The sequence below is a fragment of the Tigriopus californicus genome, chromosome 7, assembly GCF_007210705.1.
Source record: "Tigriopus californicus strain San Diego chromosome 7, Tcal_SD_v2.1, whole genome shotgun sequence".
Taxonomy (NCBI): Eukaryota; Metazoa; Arthropoda; class Copepoda; order Harpacticoida; family Harpacticidae; genus Tigriopus; species Tigriopus californicus.
This window is the reverse complement of record NC_081446.1, coordinates 9,505,557-9,525,398: the sequence shown is the minus strand read 5'-3', so window position 1 is coordinate 9,525,398 and position 19,842 is coordinate 9,505,557. Positions and strand designations below refer to the sequence as shown.

The 19,842-nt window shown below is 44.1% G+C and overlaps 1 protein-coding gene across 1 annotated transcript in view; it reads left to right on the top strand.

The window, feature by feature from the left end:
• Positions 1-63: 63 nt before the first annotated feature.
• The window catches only part of LOC131883139 (ryanodine receptor-like), a 21,763-nt gene continuing 1,984 nt past the window's right edge, over positions 64-19,842 (top strand). The window contains exons 1-52 of the mRNA XM_059230504.1: positions 64-213; positions 1,881-1,985; positions 2,058-2,156; positions 2,228-2,317; positions 2,378-2,453; positions 2,517-2,629; positions 2,704-2,906; positions 2,989-3,171; positions 3,241-3,412; positions 3,481-3,650; positions 3,721-3,845; positions 3,916-4,116; positions 4,186-4,546; positions 4,616-4,756; positions 4,817-5,110; positions 5,190-5,403; positions 5,471-5,679; positions 5,744-6,220; positions 6,281-6,501; positions 6,563-6,761; positions 6,835-7,040; positions 7,120-7,138; positions 8,400-8,477; positions 8,565-8,819; positions 8,887-9,618; positions 9,693-9,830; positions 9,899-10,051; positions 10,319-10,431; positions 10,494-10,753; positions 10,823-11,029; positions 11,095-11,444; positions 11,520-11,679; positions 11,777-12,088; positions 12,169-12,807; positions 12,883-13,191; positions 13,274-13,584; positions 13,649-14,741; positions 14,811-15,195; positions 15,265-15,908; positions 15,993-16,139; positions 16,215-16,367; positions 16,440-16,655; positions 16,714-16,923; positions 17,012-17,434; positions 17,507-17,738; positions 17,812-18,070; positions 18,138-18,354; positions 18,421-18,468; positions 18,545-18,621; positions 18,683-19,195; positions 19,260-19,607; positions 19,677-19,797. Coding sequence (XP_059086487.1) covers positions 163-213; positions 1,881-1,985; positions 2,058-2,156; positions 2,228-2,317; positions 2,378-2,453; positions 2,517-2,629; positions 2,704-2,906; positions 2,989-3,171; positions 3,241-3,412; positions 3,481-3,650; positions 3,721-3,845; positions 3,916-4,116; positions 4,186-4,546; positions 4,616-4,756; positions 4,817-5,110; positions 5,190-5,403; positions 5,471-5,679; positions 5,744-6,220; positions 6,281-6,501; positions 6,563-6,761; positions 6,835-7,040; positions 7,120-7,138; positions 8,400-8,477; positions 8,565-8,819; positions 8,887-9,618; positions 9,693-9,830; positions 9,899-10,051; positions 10,319-10,431; positions 10,494-10,753; positions 10,823-11,029; positions 11,095-11,444; positions 11,520-11,679; positions 11,777-12,088; positions 12,169-12,807; positions 12,883-13,191; positions 13,274-13,584; positions 13,649-14,741; positions 14,811-15,195; positions 15,265-15,908; positions 15,993-16,139; positions 16,215-16,367; positions 16,440-16,655; positions 16,714-16,923; positions 17,012-17,434; positions 17,507-17,738; positions 17,812-18,070; positions 18,138-18,354; positions 18,421-18,468; positions 18,545-18,621; positions 18,683-19,195; positions 19,260-19,607; positions 19,677-19,797 — 13,032 coding nt within the window. The 5' untranslated portion in view covers positions 64-162. The remainder of the gene's footprint in view (positions 214-1,880; positions 1,986-2,057; positions 2,157-2,227; positions 2,318-2,377; positions 2,454-2,516; positions 2,630-2,703; positions 2,907-2,988; positions 3,172-3,240; positions 3,413-3,480; positions 3,651-3,720; positions 3,846-3,915; positions 4,117-4,185; positions 4,547-4,615; positions 4,757-4,816; positions 5,111-5,189; positions 5,404-5,470; positions 5,680-5,743; positions 6,221-6,280; positions 6,502-6,562; positions 6,762-6,834; positions 7,041-7,119; positions 7,139-8,399; positions 8,478-8,564; positions 8,820-8,886; positions 9,619-9,692; positions 9,831-9,898; positions 10,052-10,318; positions 10,432-10,493; positions 10,754-10,822; positions 11,030-11,094; positions 11,445-11,519; positions 11,680-11,776; positions 12,089-12,168; positions 12,808-12,882; positions 13,192-13,273; positions 13,585-13,648; positions 14,742-14,810; positions 15,196-15,264; positions 15,909-15,992; positions 16,140-16,214; positions 16,368-16,439; positions 16,656-16,713; positions 16,924-17,011; positions 17,435-17,506; positions 17,739-17,811; positions 18,071-18,137; positions 18,355-18,420; positions 18,469-18,544; positions 18,622-18,682; positions 19,196-19,259; positions 19,608-19,676; positions 19,798-19,842) is intronic.

Below are 19,842 nucleotides of genomic sequence, written 5' to 3'. Positions count from 1 at the left end.
TCCCTCCTACGGTGAGGAGACCTCAGCTAGCCAAGTGCAAATCTTGTTCCCCACTCAAGGTGGACCAGATGTAGACAGTCTGTTCTCAGTTATCCAGTAGTGATAAAATTGCCATCGATTTAAAATCAAGACCATCTCCCCCGTTCGTTCGTCACCATAACCATGGCTGATGGCGAATCAGGGGATCAAGATGACGTATCCTTCTTGCGAACGGTAATACCCTACCTACTTTCTTAATATACCTCAGTGGTTAAAATGTCTTCTTAAAATGTCTTAAAATCTCTCCGAACTCAAAAGGAACTACTTTGCTTTATGTAATTCTTGCTCTGAGCAAAAAAATACATGTTCATAAGTATATTAAAACCCCTGACTTTCCAAAACTTTGGCTCTAGATTAAGAGCACCTTTAAATTAGATATTCATCAATAATTATGATCTGATCTATTGAACCATTGCTTAGCTATATGGGATTAAATGGACCGTGTTCATCCGTGTTAGCTCCAAAATGTCCCTGTTACGACATCTGAACTCAAATGCCTAAACCATTGATACATATTTTCAATGTCACAAAAAATGAAAATATATTGTGCTTTTCGATAGACAATTGAATGGCTCAAAAGGGTATAAAGCATCGGTAAAACGCACTAAAAGTATTCTTTTCGATTCAATGTTTTGCAAATATCAAAACTACACTTAGTTACGGTTTCCCTCGAGTTCTGAAGAAAATACACAAAACAAACCGGAAGTAAAATAGCTTTAGCCTTTTCCCAAAGACTTTTTTAAACAGGATAAAAACTTCATCTTTAGGGTGTTTGTTGAAATCTTGAATTATTGTTCATCCATGCATGTTAATAATAGTTTCATAAAAAATCACAACTGAGTATTTCTAAATATGGGCTTTGATGGTATACAACATTTTGAGANACCTACTTTCTTAATATACCTCAGTGGTTAAAATGTCTTCTTAAAATGTCTTAAAATCTCTGCGAACTCAAAAGGCACTACTTTGCTTTATGTAATTCTTGCTCTGAGCAAAAAATACATGTCTATAAGTATATTAAAACCCCTGACTTTCCAAAACTTTGGCTCTAGATTAAGACCACCTTTAAATTAGATATTCACCAATAAGTATGATCTGATCTATTGAACCACTGCTTAGCTATATGGGATTAAATGGACCGTGTTCATCCGTGTTAGCTCCAAAATGTCCCTGTTACGACATCTGAACTTAAATGCCTCAACCATTGATACATATTTTCAATGTCACAAAAATGAACATATATTGTGCTTTTCGTTAGACAATTGAATGGCTCAAAAGGGTGTTTGTTGAAATCTTGAATTATTGTTCATCCATGCATGTTAATAATAGTTTCATAAAAATCACAACTGAGTATTTCTAAATATGGGCTTTGATGGTATACAACATTTTGAGATGCTTTACGAAAAAAAAAAAACCTAACAGTAACATAATGTTCGAAGTGATTTTACACAGCATATTAAAAAAAAGAGCAAAATATTTTCCTTGTATGATATTGAAAATCGGTCTTAGTCGTTTGAACATTTGAGTTTATTTAGCACCAAAGCATTTTAAAGCTAAAGCTGACGCAAAAGGGACCATTTAATCAATATTACTCAGTAGCGGTATGGCTCATACCATAATTCATAATCATGTGCTTATTAAATGAACTCCTAATTTTCATCAAATGGGGAGTAATATCGTATTAAGCATATAGGTTTTTTGGTTGAGCTATATCTGCGTCAAGCATTTTTCGAGCTAGAAAAATGCAAAAAAGTGTTGGTGGTTTCCTTCGACACTGGTTAAGGCTTTTTCACCACCGCAAGACGTGTCTGACACTCTTTTAGCTTTCTTTTTTTTTATAGCAAGACATGGTTTGCCTCTCCTGTACGGGAATTGGAGAGCGTGTTTGTCTTTCAGCCGTGGGTTTTGGAAATCGTCAATGCTTCCTCGAGAGTATTTCCGACAGAGTATGTCTGGCATGAAAAGAATACATATTTAATGATGCAAGTTTCAATTTATGTATTTATCTGCTACTGTAGAATTTTCCATCCGAGCTCTCTCAATGTGTGTTCATGATTGAACAAGGCCTCTCTGTCCGTGCTCTGCAAGAGCTCGTAACTTCTGATGGGGAGGAAGCGGTATGGTATTCAAATGGTTTTGGAGGGTGATCAAATCTGAATGTACATGTGAATTATGCTTCCATTGATAGGGAAGTGGCAGTGGCAGTGGCATGGGATCTGGCCACAAGACATTGCTGTACGGAAATGCGATCCTTCTAAGGCACTCGAATAGCAACATGGTACTTGGTTTATTCGTATTCTGTTAACAATCACACCTTAAACAATGCTCGCCTCCTCAGTTTTTAGCATGCTTGTCAAGTAGCTCAAGTCGGGATAAGTTGGCCTTCGATGTTGGTCTGTGCGAGGAATCCGAAGGTACAATACAACAATTTTTGTCAATTCCAAGTTTATCAATCATTAGAATGCTCATATATTCAGGCGAATCATGCTGGTGGACAATCCATCCCTCTTCTAAACAACGATCCGAAGGTGAAAAAGTTCGAGTCGGCGACGATGCCATTCTTGTTTCCGTGGCCACGGAACGATATTTGGTAACAAAACGGATTTGTTCGTTTCAATTCATGTATGAATTATAAATGCAAGGTAAATCTAATTTCAACATCAGCAAGCCACCAAAGAGGATGCCAGTATCATTGTCAACGCCTCGTTTCACGTGACCCATTGGTCAGTAACACCTTTTGCGACGGGACTAAGCCGATCCAAGAACGTGGGCTGTGTATTTGGAGGCGATGTGCTCAGGTTTTTCCATGCAGGCGATGAGTGTCTTACTATCCCATCGAATTGGTCGGAGCATTCCCTTGAGAGCAAGTACGTTCAAGACGAGTGGCCAAAGAGCAAGAAAACATATTCCTTGCAACCAAAAAAAAATGTGGTTTTTTTTTCTATTCAGTATTGTCATTTATGAGGGTGGCAATGTTCTCACGCAAGCTCGCTCGTTATGGCGGGTGGAATTGGCCCGGACCAAATGGTCTGGAGGTTATATCAATTGGTACCATCCCATGAGGATCCGCCATCTCACGACAGGAATGTATTTGGGTGTGGACGACGACATGAATCTATGCCTTTTGAAAAGGTAAGGTCGATGTCAAGTCATTACTTTAAGTAATATGTAGTACTGTATTCCGAACAAACCATTACTCAGAGAGCAAGCGAGCTTGGCAAGAAGTTGCTTTTACTTCCGTGAGACCAAAGACGACAACAAGGTCATTTTAGAGGACAAGGATCTAGAAGTTATCGGAACGCCTATGGTCTACTATGATGGTACTTGTGCCATCCTTCAACACATCGAGAGTGGCCTTTGGTTATCTTACAAGGTATTGCCATTGGTCGAAATTCAATGGACCTTCAATTTATTTACTCTACGTACAAATTCCATTTACAGACCAATCAAGTTAAAAAGAAGGGAATAGGCATTGTTGAAGAGAAACAATTAGTTCTCCACGAGGAGGGCAAAATGGACGATGGTTTGACTTTCAGCCGTAGTCAAGATGAGGAAGCTCGTACTGCGGAAGTCATCCGGAAATGCCTTCAACTCTTTGGCGGGTTCATTGCGTAAGAAAGAGGGACAATGTATATCTTCACCTTAACTCTCATCGTTACTAAATAACTATCAACTTTGCAGTGGATTGGAAAATATTGTGAGCACACAGAGGTTGGATGGATTCATGGAAATGGTTGATATGGGAGAAGTTCTCGGATGCTTGGAGGACCTTATTACATATTTTTCGCAGCCCTCTGACGACATGAGTAAGACCATGTACAATTGTCCAATTTGTGTAGTCAACGCTGCAGGCAATTTTTAATCATATGCTTCCAGTTCACGAGGAGAGACAAAAGTTTCTGAAGGCGCTCCGAAATCGACAAGATCTATTCCAAGAGGAAGGTATTCTCAACTTGATCTTAGACGCCATCGACAAGATGAACGTGGTTTCGAGCCATGGACTATTTTCCTCCTTGGCTGGAGAAGAGGCCGGACAAAACTGGACTGACATCTCTGGATTCCTCTTTCAGTTACTCGGTATGAGCACAGAGGCTGATTAATTGAGGCCTTTCAAAACCGACCTTGACCTCATGTTTTTGCTTTCAGCCGCTATCATTCGAGGCAACCATACAAATTGTTCGCAATTCGCACAGGCTCAGCGATTGAATTGGTTGTTCAGTAAATTGGGCTCTCAAGCCGGTAGTGAAGGAGCAGGTATGATGGACGTTCTCTACTGCATCCTCAATGACTCCCCAGAGGCCTTGAATATGATGCAAGAGGAGCACATCAAAGTCATTATCTCACTCCTGGAGAAGTTCGGGCGCGATCCCAAGGTATTGGATATTCTCTCCAATCTTTGTGTGGGAAGTGGAGTGGCTGTGAGATCGTCACAGAATAACATTGTAGATTTCTTGCTTCCGGGTAAAAATCTCTTGCTTCACACGGCTGTAGTCAACTATGTGGCCAGGTAAATTTGACATTCATTTCGGTAGGTTTGAAAGTTACATATTTCAACAACATGTGCATGAAATTTCAGTGCTCGACCCAACATGTACGTCGGATACGTCAAGGAATCAGCCTTATATTCCAAATGGTATTATGAGGTGACCTTGGACTTCATTGAAGCAGTTGGTGATCTCCCTTTGCACTTAAGGATTGGATGGGCCAGCACAACCGGGTAATTCGCAACCCTGCTACCTTCATCGCAGACTTTAGAACGTAAGGATTTTACTCCTAGGTTCACTCCATATCCTGGAGGGGGCGAAAAATGGGGCGGTAACGGAGTGGGTGACGATCTATATTCGTTTGGCTTTGATGGAGCTAATCTTTGGACGGGGGGAAGAAGCACTCCCATTGTTCCAAATCCGAACTTGCCTCATCTGAAGAAGGGAGACAACATCGGAGTGGCCTTGGATCTCTCCGTTCCCATCATGACCTTTTTCCTCAATGGAGTCAAAGTTCCTGGGTATTTTCGAAACTTTAATCTGGATGGGATGTTCTTTCCTGTCGTCAGTTCATCAGCAAAAGTCAGGTAAGGATAAAGGGGAACATTGCAGATTAAAGAAACATCACCCACTTACTAAACAAATCCTCATTTCCAATCTTCAAAGTTGTCGCTTTTTGTTTGGAGGAGATCAAGGTCGTCTGAAATACTCACCGCCCAGCGAGTTCTCGGCATTGTATGAGAGCATGTTCCCAATGCAGGAGTTGAGGATCGAGCCTGGATTTTATTTCGGTGAAACCATGAAGAACCAACTACATGGACCCTTTGAATCTGAAGAGTGCGATGTGGCATTCGTGCCAAACCCGCTAGACACTTCTGGAGTAAGTCGGTTCCGATGAACATGATATTCAAATAGAAACTTATGTCGTACATGTTGTCAAAATGCAGATTCAACTACCCTCATCAGTTGAAAGCGTGAAAGAGAAGCTGGCTGAAAATATTCACGAGATGTGGGCTGTTTCCAAGATAGAGAATGGATGGACCTATTCAGACGAGAGGAACGACGATGAATTGGAACATCCGTGTTTGACTCAATTTCAGAACTTGCCCTACGCTGAAAAGCGATACAACATCCAATTGGCAGTTCAGACTCTTCGGTAGGATCATAGGAACTGAATTGTTCCCGCAATTTTTCTCACTTTTGAGCTTCTCTAATTGTAGAACTATAATGGCATTGGGCTACACTATCTCCGTGGATAAGCCTCCGTCTCGTATTCGAACCGTGAGACTTTCAAACGAACCATTTTTACAAAGGAATGGCTACAAACCAAGTCCACTGGATTTGGCGGCAATCGAATTAGGCCCGAAGATGGAGGCCTTGGTGGAGCTTTTGGCTGAAAACACCCATAACGTGTGGGCCAAAGAGCGCATCGCTCAGTTCTGGACCTACGGTCTAAATGAAGACATCGAAAGAAGGCGAAGCCCTCATCTTCTTCAATATAGTTTTGTGGACGAGGCCATCAAGATTGCCAATCGAAACAGTGCCAGTGACACGATCAAGACATTGATGGTCTATGGTTATATATTAGACCCACCCTCTGGAGATCACGAGCGGGGATCAGAGGAGATGGACAACATCAAAGTCCATAATCGTACCTATCGTCTGGAGAAGACTTATGGTGTGGCAGCTGGTCGATGGTAATGGAACAGATTGGTCGTTTCTGTCATGCTCTTGTCTAACTTGAGCACTGTTTAAAGGTACTACGAAGTCGAGATCCTGACCGAGGGTTGCATCAAGATTGGATGGCAAACTACTGGAACTCCACCTCAAGGAGATGTGGGTGACCACGTGACCTCTTGGAGCTTCAACGGAACACGCGAGGAAAAGATCCACGCAGGGGTTTACGAATCCTATGGCAAGCTTTGGAAACCAGGCGACATTGTGGGTGTTTTCCTAGACCTTACTGACCGCACCGTTTGTAGGACGCTTTAGCGAACCTTCTTTGAGCCAGACCTGAATTTATGTATTGCTCATTCCAGCATTTTCGCTCAATGGAGAGCTCCTTGTCGATCAAGCCGCGGGAGATGCAGCCTTCAGCGAGGTAACGGGCGAAGAATTTGTCCCGGCCTTGACCTTGGGTAGCAATCAAGCGTGCAAAACCAACTATGGTCACAACGTGGACACTTTGGTGTATTTCACCACTTGTGGTTTGCAAGAGGGTTACGAACCCTTTTGCGTGTAAGTAGCTCAAATAGCGTATCTTTAGAAGGAGACTCAATCGCTGATCTGTTCTCAAATTCCTATTTCACAGCAATATGAGCCGACCAGTGACGTTTTGGTATACGAAAAGACTCCCCATTTTCGAAAGTTTCGAGGATATCGAAGACTGTCGGGTTGACGTGACTCGACTTCCGTCTAGTTCGGACAGTTCACCTAGCTTGAAAATTAGCCACGTGACTTACGAGCAGGAAGAAAAGGCCGATTGGGAGTTCCTCAGACTCAGTATGCCTGTTACGGGTAAGTTGGATTATTGACTGATTACCATAACGGCAGACACGGTCTGGTCATTCTTCTTATAATTTCATTTTTGTTTCAGTTCAGGAAAATCTGATATCGTAAGTAAATTTGTCATCTCATGGAGAATTGCGACATGTTGAGTGACTAAAACATGAACATGTTTTCGTACATGCGTGGAGTATAATACGAAATATTTGTTGGTTCCCGATTTGTAAATTCCTCCGCTTTCCTCAAAGTTTATTTTTCGACAACTTTTCTACTTGAACACCTACACTACATATTTGAACTCAAAGTTGGGATCGTGATTTTTGAGTATTACGGTAAATCAACTTGTAAATTTCTGTAGATCTCTTTTGAGATTGTGATGATTCCACAAAAGGCATGAAGTGGATATTAGTTATTAGGAGTACGTTAAGATCGGTTGAATTAATTGCTGTTAAGTCCATTTATGTCTCAAAATTTCAATAATATGCGAATTAGAGTTACTTGAAATGTAAACAACTTGTCAGGAGGTGAGAAAATGTAACAGATGAAGCCAATTCCTTATGATGTGTAAAGTGTTTCAAGAGTTCTTTGTCAATGATTCACCTCACTAACTTTAAATTGGTGTAGAGGTTCTATTCTTTTCTTTTGAGTCATTTAAAAAATCTCGCCCTACTTTGAAAATCATCAAGTACAATTAGATGATTTAGTTGTACTTGAATTCATTTATCAACGGCCGAAGGAGGGATGGGAATCTTCTTTCGATTGTTAACATTGGATTTGGTTGACCGACTTTTCCTTTTTGGGGACTTCTTTAACATATCTCAAGCTGGAAATACGCCTGCACAATAATTAAAATGGCTTATCAAGTTTGGATAGAAATACCTAGACATAATTTTGAATGTTTTCTACCCCAGAATGTAATGAAAAAGTAGTCTAACTTTATTGTTTTATGTATTTCTAGCACATGTTAAATACATATTGACAATCTTATAGGTTGGGACTTTTCCAAAAGAATTTTTTCAAACTGAATAAAAATTCCATCAAATTGATTCTCGAACATAAAACTTTTTAACATGTTTTTAGGCATGTAAGTTTTTAATCAGAGCCAAAATTACATAGAACAAAAACAAATCAAAACTATTTTGCATGATCTTACGAACTACCAAAACGCCAAGAAGTATTTGGGTGCTTTCTTTGAGACCTGATAAGGCTTTTTAACAACAATGCCTGACTACTGCCTTTCGCACAATCTGATGCTTGCTCATTGCTCCGAATGTTTAGGATTCACGTTGAATTCGGACTAAACCGATATCCCTAAGCTCTTCAATGAGGCCTATTCAGTGCCTCTCACTCTCATGTCCCATCATATTTCAGGGACTTTGAAAAGTCAAAACGTTTACAGATGGTTCATTCATCAATGCGTCAAAGGCCCAACTCCAGCAATCGCATGAGGTACGCGTACTTTTCATGTCATATACTTTTTAACTCGTATCATCAGGGCTCATAAATTCTCGTTTGATCCATTCTGCCAATTCATAGCCAAGGGGATCGCGATTTCAAGGGCATTGAAGACGGTGCAGGTGCCTCGGGGATGAATGCCTGGTCTCCAGCAGCCTTGGCCGCCATGAACGAGTATTTCTACGGAGTGCGCATCTTTCCCGGACAAGACCCGAATGTGGTGTACGTAGGATGGATCACCACTCAATATCACATCCATAGTGCGGATTTTTCACAAGACCTCTTACGACACACGACCATTCAAAAGCTCGACCAATACGGACGCATCCAGACCAGGTAAATCGAAGCACATTAAAGGCGTCGTCTGACCACATGAAAATCGTACTATTGCTTCATTTCGCAGTTTGGATCGCCATAGCAGCTACATTGTGCGAGCCGACGAGCTCTACAATCAAGTGAGTCCCGAGAGTTCGGGAAAGACACCCTCCCAAGGGTTGTTCATCGGTTGCTTCGTGGACACGTCCACTGGGATCATTCACTTCACTTGTGAGGGCAAACAGACACAGAAGAGCTTCATCATGGAACCGGGCACCAAACTCTTTCCGGCCGTTTTCTTCAAAGCCACCACCAAAGACGCCCTCCAATTCGAATTGGGACGTACGCCCACCAGTTTACCGTATTCATCGGCCATCCTCTTGAACTCGGGCAAGCACATCAACCCTCAATTACCACCTCGATTGAAGGTCCAGTGTCTAAAGCCCCACCAATGGGCTCGAGTGCCCAATAAGAACTTCCAGATTCATTCGCTCAAACTCTCGGATATTCGAGGTTGGAGTTTGTTGTGCGAGGATCAAGAATCCATGATGGCGCTCCATATTCCCGAAGAGGATCGTTGCATCGATATCTATGAGCTCATCGAACAAGACCGATTGCTCAGCTTCCACGTACAAACTCTAAAATTGTACGAGGCCTTGTGCTTTCAATCCAACTTCAAGGCTCAGCATATCATTTGCCGGTATTGCGATGGGAAGCAGCTTTTGTACGCCATTCAATCACCGTACATGCCTGGCCAATTGCGAAGAGCCTTCTTTGACACGCTCATCGCTCTCCATCTGGAATCCTACGCCAACACTATGTGCGTCAATGGAAGCGGGATTTTGTCTTTGGGAGAGATACTTATATTTGATTGAAATGTGGTTCTTGCTTCAGATTGTCGACCAAAGAGGAGTTCATCATTCCGATGGGACGAAAAGTGGAGCACTTGTACAATGAATTGAGTTTGGGCAACAGTATGGAATCGGCAGAATGCGCTTCCATTCGGCCTCTCATGTCCACTAGTCCCATACAGTATGTTATTATATTGTTATTCTATTCATTCTCGATGAGTTCGTGTGGTATCATTTCTTCCGTTGTAGGAGTGATCCAAGTGCCTCCAAATGCGTGTCTATGCCATACTTTCCGTTGGACTTGGTCAAGGATATTGTGATGTCCTCGCTAGAAACCGCCTGCCAAGTCAACCAAGTGCACAACCGGGATCCAATAGGAGGTTCCAATGAAGACCTTTTTGTGTAAGCTTTTTAAAGGTTTAGATCATTTTTGGGACTCAATCTTCTTCAGGGGAAATAAAGAACCGTTAAGGGGTAAGGGAGGGCTCTTAACATTTAGGCTAGTAATTTCGAACACCATACATTCTTTGTTCGTGCAGTGCGTGTAGTATGTGATGCAAATATATAAAGTAGGAAGTCGAAATCTAACCGAGGGAGTTACGAAATCCTGGTTTAGACGGATTTTTTGTCAATGTGGTTGATCATTCAAATCTGCTCTTTGCCTTTTAGGCCTTTGATCAAGTTGATTGACAAGTTATTACTTGTGGGTGCTCTATCCGATGAAGACATCCTACAATTACTAACCATGATCCATCCCAAGAGTTGGGCTCCAGAAAAAGCAGGTAAGTGAGAATAGATTGCTTCTTTTTCACGGACACTTTTAAACATCACCACTTCCTTGTAGTAGAAAGCGAAAGACGTAAAGGTATCCTGGATATGAAAGTTCAAGAGGGCGTGAAACTTCAACTATGTCATCTGCTTCACCATCTGTGCGATCTTCAGATGCGACACATGATCGAGTCCATAGTAGCTTTCTGCCAACATTACATGGGAGACTTGCAGGCTGATCAGCTTCGGAGGTACATCGATATCAAACAGTCGGATATGCCATCTGCGGTGGCTGCAAAGAAAACCAAGGAATTCCGTTGTCCTCCACGTGAACAAGTACGGCTTGATCATTGATGTTTATTGAAACTAACTGGTACGATGATGCCACCTTTCAACCGGTTTTAGATGAAAACGATTCTCGGGTTCAAGAATTTTGATGCCAAAGAATTGGAGGACCATCCTTGCACGGTGCCTCTAAGAAATCGAATGATTGAGTTCCACGAAAGGATGCTAAAAGAAAGTGCCATTTCAGCCATTATTGACGAGAGCGACCCCGAGGGATCACAAGAACCGGTGGATGAGAACCCGAGTGTCTTCAGTGTGGTGTTCAAGGTCGGTGTCAAAAAGAGACTCAGGTTAATTTGAAATCGCTTGAAATGAGATCTGTTCCCATCCAGGCTTTACGTGAAGCTGGAAATCCGTCAGCCAGCACTTCGGACAATGATGATAGCCAAGGCGAGAAGTCTTGCGAGAGCAAATTCCGCAAGGTCCTGGTGGATACTCTGGTCCGTTGGGGACAAGAGTCTTTCATATCCTCCAATGATTTGGTTCGAGAGATGTTTTCGTTGCTACTACGCCAATACGATATCGTGGGAGAGCTCATCGTGGGTTGTGGCAACACTTACATTGTGGATCCGACCACTGAGGGAGATGTGACCACCATGTGGGTGTCTCTGAGTCGAATTCGGAGCTTGCTCCCTGTCCAAATGTCCAAAGAAGAAGAGGCCCTTGTCCGGGAGTTGCTTTGGTGAGTTTTCTTTGGGTACACATTTCGGTCTTATTCGTCATTGTTTTTCTATTTTTTTGCAAATTTGGCGTACAGGAATTTGGTCAATAATCATGTGTTCTTCCAACATCCCGATCTTATTCGGATTCTTCGCGTGCACGAGAATGTGATTGACATAATGATGAACAGCATTTCTCGATCGTCGCAAGACAGTAGCGAAAACGGCGACGAATCAGATGCGACGGGTGGATCCGATGTGAGTCATTCTTTTCTTTTACCTACCTCGTACCAGTTCTAAGATCTCAATGGCGGCTATATATCTTGTTCTCCCCATCATGGTACGGCTTGTTCAGAGCTCCGCTTACGACATGGTGGTGGCCTGTTGTCGGTTCTTATGCTATTTCTGTCGAACTTCCCGACAAAACCAGCGAGCCATGTTCGACCACCTGGAATTCATTCTGGAGCATGCGAACCTACTTTTGTCCAGACCGAGTCTGCGAGGCTCCGCCCCGTTGGATGTGGCCTACTCGTCGCTCATGGATAACACGGAATTAGCTCTCGCCTTACGTGAACATCACCTGGACAAAATTGCTCTGTATCTCTCGCGATGTGGCTTGACCGGGAACATGGAGCTCATTGGTCGAGGTTATCCCGATCTTGGATGGGTAAGAATGATTCGACAACCTTCGAATGTATGGACGAATAACGGCTAAATAGTGCCATCAATGTGAAATGTCTTTCAAAGGATCCCGTGGAAGGCGAGCGCTTCTTGGATTTCCTTCGCTTTTGCGTTTGGGTAGGAGGTGAATCGGTGGAAGAGAATGCCAATCTGGTAATCCGCCTCCTGATCCGAAGACCCGAATGCTTGGGACCGGCTTTAAGAGGTGAAGGCGAAGGTCTGCTCAAGGCCATCATGGGTGGCAACGATCTCTCGGAGCAGATCTCGATCAAACGAGACCACCCTGAATACCAACACGACCTTCAGCACCCTCTCCCTGCTGGAGACGACGACGAGGATTGGATCGACACGGGATCGGCCATCTTGTCGTTCTACTCGACCTTGGTGGATCTTCTCGGCCGATGTGCTCCCGAAGCTACACTGATTGCTCAAGGAAAGAATGACTCTTTACGAGCCCGTGCCATTCTAAAGTCATTGGTGCCATTGGAGGATCTCCAAGGAGTTCTAGGCCTGCGCTTTCATATTCGTTATGAACGACAGACTGATGACGGATCCGATATGCCGACTGGACTCATACCGAATCACAAACAAAGCATGGCTCTCTTTTTGGAACGCGTTTATGGCGTGGAAGACAAGCAATTGTTCTTTTCGCTTCTGGAGAATGCTTTCCTTCCAGATTTGCGAAGTGCCACCATGTTGGATAAGGTAAAGCCACTAAATCTATAACGACGAATATATTCGCACTTCACAAAGGGTTATTCTATCATGAATTCATTTCAGTCTGAAGGCGAATCAGATATGGGTCTGGCTCTGAATCGATATATTGGCAATTCGGTATTGCCGAGTCTGGTCAAGTATAACCGATACTACGGTGATGCAGAAAATCAGGCCCCCCTCTTAGAGGCCACCCTCCACACCGTCTATCGATTGAGCAAGGGCAAGATGCTGACCAATGTCCAGCGACAAGTTGTTTCGGACTTTCTTGTGACACTCACCAAAGAAATCCATCCGGCCATGCTCTTGAAATTGCTCCGACAAATGACCGTCGATCTGTCCAACTTGAACGAATACTCCAATGTTGCTTTGAAGGTAAGTTGCAATGCCATGAATCTATGTGAGTGAGGCTTTTGGCCACTCCCATTCAAAAACAAACCTCATTTCTTTTCCTCAGATGCTCACTCTCTTTTACGAGAGATGCAGTAAATACTATTGTTCGCAACATGGACAAGGATCCTATGGATGTGCCTCAGAGGAAGAGAAACGTCTCACCATGAGTTTGTTCCTGAGCATCTTCGATTCGCTCTCCAAGATGGAATACGAGCCTGAGCTCTTTGGCAAAGCTCTTCCATGTCTGACAGCTATTGGATGTGCCTTGCCCCCGGATTATTTCCAATCCTCGCATGGCGACGATAGTATTTATTACAAGAAGCAGCAAGAAACCACAGTGGGACAATACACCCCCACGCCTATAGATACAAAGCAGTACGTGATCTGGGACAAACTACATATGACCTGGGCTAGTCGTTATTCAATTGCTTCATTCCAGGGTGGATCTGAACAACGATTTGCTTCAGCTCGTATCGAAGTTCTCTGAGCATTATCATGACGCTTGGGCCCAAAGAAAGTTTGAGGCTGGCTGGAGTTATGATCAAAGAACGGTTCGGGAAAGAAAGCTGCATAACCGATTGAAGCCCTTTCACAACTTGAGCCAACAGGAAAAGGATTTCTACCAACACCCCGTGTTCAACACACTCAAAGCCATGATTTCTTTGGGCTGGGAAATCACTTACAATGACACCATGACCTCAGCACGAGATCAGCCCTCCTCCAGCCATCAGGCGTCCAATTCTGGATCTGGCTACAACCCCAGCCCCGCCGACATGACCAATTTGACACTCTCAAGGGAGCTCATGAATTTGGGCGAACGATTGGCGGAAGATGCGCATGATATTGATGCTTTGAACAAGATCGTCAGTGGCGAGTTGACTGGACTCGATCTGACCTTAGTTCCCTATGATTTGCTCACGGACAAAGAGAAGCGGAAAACCAGGGAACGCAGTCAGGAATTGCTCAAGTACATTCAATACAAAGGTTATGATCTCTCACGTATCGAGGTCAAAGATAATGGAAGCACATCTACGGCCCGATCGTCCAAGGACAATCGGTTTGCTAGTAATCTGTTGGAGAAGCTCATCATGTACTTGGATTCCTCGGCCCCTCACATGAAGCTTCTTAAGCCATCGGCCAACTTCTCCCGAAGAACGAGTTACCAAAGGCCCAACCGATCGGTCAAGTTCTTCTCGAAAGTGGTTCTTCCGCTCATGGAGAAGTACTTTCATCATCATCGAGCCTACTTCACATCCATTGCTTATTCGATGGGCTCGGCGGGTGTTGCCACCATCAAAGAGAAGGAGGCTGTGGCCAGTTTATTCTGCAAGTTGGCCAGTCTTCTTCGAGCCCGTCAATCCGCCTTTGGCAGTGACATGAAACAAGCCGTCAAATGCCTGCAAGTGTTGGTGAAGGCCATTGATGCGAGGTCCTTGGCAAAGAGTCGACCCGAGTTCGTGCGAACATCCATGCTGTTGTTCTTCAACAATTGTGCAGATGACCTGGAGAAGACCATCTTCAACCTTCAGGAGGTATGAAAATGAATAATTCAAATACACGACAGACGTATTAATGTTTGCACCGCTTCTTATGCCTTTCAGGGTCGATTGCCTCATTTGAGAGGAACCCACATGGTGACATCCACCTCCATTGGTTATGTATTCGACATCCTAGTGCCTGTCCTTATCTCCACCTTTGATCATTTGTCAGCCTATGAGTTCGGACAAGACCTTCTGGTGGATGAGATCCAAGTGTCTTGCTTCAAGATCATCGAATGTTTGTATGTTCTGGGCACCAATGTGGCTTTGACTAAGAGCAAGCGATTCTTGAGACAAGAGATCACACAACATCGGTCCAATATTGGTGTGTGTTTGGCAGCCATCTCTTCGACGTTTCCAGTGGCTTTCCTGGAGCCATCGCTCCACAAATACAACCCACACTCTGTGATCGGATCAGGTTTTGCCAAGAAGTCCCTAGAAGCTCAAGGTAAGAAAAAGAGCCATAGCATATTCGCAGGCTACCAAATTTACTGAAGACATCGCTTTATTCCTGCAGAGGTCGTGGCGAGGATGGAACACAACATCCCGTCGTTGGATAATTTGGTCCTAGAAATTCAGCAATACGTGGAGGAGGGCAAGACATTTACTGACGAACCCCAAGTGATCGAGGTTCTGATTCCGTTCCTTTGCTCCTACCTGACCAATTGGTGGCTTCACGGTCCTGACAATGAGAATCCCAAGCAAGGCGGTTATTCCACCATGGTCACCTCAGTCCAACTGAACTCCGTGTTCAAGATCATTTTGAATTTGATCAAGAAACATATTGGAGATCTCGACGCCTCGTGGATGTCGAACATTGCCACGCACGCTAATCAGATCATCATTCAGTCATCTGGCGATCTGCTTCAAGAACCTGTCTTACCCTTGGCAAAGAAATGCCATGAACGTGTCGAGCAAATGTTCCACAAAGAGGAGGCGTGCAAAGGATACTTGAAGGCTGCCATGGATGACGCCTCCCAAGTGGAGGGCGAGCTTCAAGAGCAATGGGCTGTCATCGTGCGAGACTTGTACGCCTTTCTACCGCTTCTTATCAAGTTTGTCGACATTCAGCGATCTCATTGGATCAAAAATAAAAACGAGGCTTCCGAGGTGCTGTACAATATCATTGGAGAAATGTTCAACATCTTCATGGCTTCAGGGGTAAGTAATGTATCTTCAAGTATAGTTCATTGCTGATGGACAAAGATACATGATCACTTTTTTGGTCAATCTATTTTTTAACAGTACTTCAAACGAGAAGAGCAAAACTTCATCACGGCCAATGAGATTGACCCAATGGCCCTGATCATGCCCAGTGGATCGGGCCGTACGCGTAATGCAGCGGCCGAGCAAGCCCAACCCAACAAAGCGGGTGGAGCTCAAGTCAGCAAGGTACGAGCACTGATGTCTCTGTTCTCATATGCTTCCGTTTTTGTATGTACTAATGAATCGCACGTAATTCGTCAGAAAAAGAAACTCAAGAAGGAGAAGCCCTCGGACAAGACCACGTTCTCGAGCCTGGTTGTGACGGCATTGAAACGAATGCTTCCGGTTGGTTTGAACCTCTTCGCTGGACGAGAGCAAGAGTTGGTGCAACATTGCAAAGACAAGTTCCTCCAGGTTTGCAAAATCAGCAAAATGATCCAATCTACGGACAGTATTCCAATCTAATTTCTCAACCCTATTATGTAGAAATATCGTGATGATGCTATAACGGACTTTGTCCGCACTCAGCTAACGTTGCCGCTGAAAATCGATCTCAGTGACGAGCTCTCTTGGCAACATCATCTGTACTCAACCTTGGGAAATCGCCAATCCATCGATCCCAGAAATCTCAAGCCAGAAGCTCTGGAGAGTCTCATCCAACGAATCATCACCATGGGTAGGATTCTCTACGGGTTGCACATGGTAGGTTACTTTTGTCAATCTTTCCCAAGATCCTTCGTCAATCCACATTACGCTTTAGATTGACCATCCATCGGGTGAATCCAGCAAGGCTGGATTTCCCAAAGTGGTGTCCATTCAGAGAAAACGGGCTGTAATCGCGTGTTTCCGACAAACATCCCTGCATTCGCTTCCTTTGCACTCGGCCATCAATCTGTTCCTGAGAACCTACCGAGAGAATTGGTTGGAGGACGACAACATTGATCAAGAGCTTCTAATCGACCATCTCACGGTAGGGACACCTAAATGAATCTGAGTAGACATACTCGTAAGAAGGCTTCCATTGAATATACTTCCTTTTTCTCGATTGGATTGAGTAGAAAACATTCGAAGACTCGGAGACCAATAAGGATGACACGGCCGCCAGTAGCGAAGAAGAGGAACCGGATCAAGTGAAGCAGCTCATCTTCTCTTTCTGTCAAGGTGCCATGATGCAAACAGCCAAAGAATCCGAGGAGGACGAGCTCTATTTGGCCTATGCTGACATCATGGCTCGATCATGTGGAGCCGAGGATGAAGAGGAGGGTGATGGAGATGACGTAGGAGAAGGGACTTCCCTCCAAGAGCAAGAAATCGAAAAAATGAAGCTGCTCTTCAATCAGGATCGATTGGCCGATCGCGGTGCGTCTGAAATGGTACTGTATCAAATCTCGGCTTGTGGTGGAACAGCCGGGAACATGATTGAGAACACGCTCCGATTGGGTATTTCCATTCTCCGCGGGGGCAATGTGGCCGTTCAAACGGTATTTGGCCCTTTTCTTTTGCATTGTTGAACTACCTTTTTGATTGGGCAGGTTCACATTTCATATTTCTAGGCCATGCTCACCACCCTCAAGGAGCGTCGTGACACGGGATTCTTCACGTCCATCTCAGGCTTGATGAACTCCTGTACGGTCCTGGATCTAGATGCCTTCGAACGAAATACCAAGGCTGAGGGTTTGGGAGTGGGTCCGGACGGACCCGCGGGTGAAAAGAATATGCACGATGCAGATTTCACCTCGTTGCTCTTCCGATTCATTCAACTCACTTCCGAAGGCCACAACAATGGTAAGAGACGGTAGAAGTTCCAATCTCGTTGGATTCTAATGCCAATTACTATGCTATTTTTTTTAATTCGTAGATTGGCAGAATTATCTTCGCTCTCAAGCCGGGAATACGACTACGGTCAATCTGGTGATTTGCACTGTGGACTATTTGCTCCGACTGCAAGAGTCCATGATGGATTTCTATTGGTATTACTCCAGAAAGGAGTTGATCGACAATGCGGGGAAAAGCAATCTTCTCAAAGCCATCGGTGTGGCTAGTCAGGTGTTCAATACCCTCACTGAAGTTATCCAAGGACCTTGTGTCGGCAACCAGCAGACTCTGGCCCATTCTCGGTAAGATGTTGGACTTGCACTTCTGCTGTGCTTTTGCAACAGGGTAGTCACATTGTTCCATTTTCAGTTTGTGGGATGCCGTTAGTGGCTTTCTGTTCTTGTTTGCACACATGCAAGAAAAGCTCTCCAAGCATTCGTCACAGGTGGATCTCCTGCAAGAGTTGTTGAATCTGCAAAAAGATCTGATCGTGATGTTGTTGAGTATGCTTGAGGGAAACATCCTCAATGGAACCATCGGAAAGCAAATGTTGGATACACTCGTGGAGTCCTCTGCTACCGTTGAGGTACAACAACAGGGATGATCACCCAATGATGACGTCTAATTGATCTCTTCTCATTTTTTTTTTCAGATGATCTTGCAATATTTCAATCTATTCTTGAATCTACCTGCCGAAGATGTAAGTTATTACAAAAATTACATGCTTGGTATGTGTTGCTTTGGAAGTCTAATTTTGGTATTATTCTTTTCTCAAGGAACTGGATTTGATGGATGGAACAATTGACCCCAATGACTTTAGAGAGCGTCTTGAGCAAGCCAAGAGCCTTTCAAGGTTAGCTAATAAAAATGTCTTTCGAAGAGACGATCTTTATATAGAATTTTTTTCCCCTTAGTGATGAAATTGACTTCATTTTGCTTTGCTGCGACACGAATCACGACGGCAAAATCGACTACCCAGAGTTCAATGAGCGCTTTTTGGAACCTGCCAAAGAGATTGGATTTAATCTGGCCGTGCTTCTCACCAACTTGTCCGAACACATGCCCAACGATCCTCGACTCGTCAAGTTCCTCGAGACTGCCGGCACTGTTTTGGAATACTTTGAGCCATATTTGGGACGCATCGAGATCAAAACCTCGGACAAGATAGAAAGAGTCTATTTTGAGATCGATGGAAACAACATTGAGCAATGGGAGAAACCTCAGATCAAAGAGTCTAAACGAGCTTTCTTCTATGCCACAATCACTGAAGGTGGCGACAAAGAGAAACTGGAATGCTTCGTCGACTTTTGCGAGGATGCAATCTTTGAGATGCAACATGCAGAGTCCCTCATGAGCTCGTCAGAGGATGGAGGCACATCCACAGTGGCTTCTAGTGGTCCCAGAATGGTGGACGACGAGACTCCCACGTAAGAGTCAGTCATTTGAAGGTCTCTAGGAATTATCATAACGATTCATCCTTTTTCCAATCAGTGGAATCATCAAGCCCTTGAAGGCTTCTTTCCAAAAAATGAAAGAAAACGTGGCTCAAGGAGCGAAGGCCATGTCTCCCTCTAATCTGAAGAGACACTTGGAACGGCTCAAGAGTCAACCGGCCATGACGTCCACGATGGAAATTTTGCAAATGCTGTTCTGGTTGCTCTACTTCCTCGGGTTCATCATCGTCAATATCCTGGGATACGGCGCCAAGATCATGGTCAAAATCATGAGAGGTGACATTTTTGGCAACGGACCGGACTCGGCAAAGACCAAAGACCAAAAAGGCGGATCTAATGATACAACTCTGGCTACAACTAGTTCTAGTGCAACTCCACCCTCGTCGTGAGCATTCCGTGTCATGAACTATTCTTCATAACAAAAGCACTCACTATAATATCATTACTCTTACAGAGCCTCACTATTGGCCCAGCAAGAGGCCGTGATGAGCGTTCTGGATGCCTCAAAACATAAACCGGCAGCGAAACAAGAAGAGGGTGTGTCTTCCTTCGATTTTGGCCTCTACATGAAGAAGGCTCTCAGCTTCTTGGCACGAAAGTTTTTCACCATGAAGTTCATC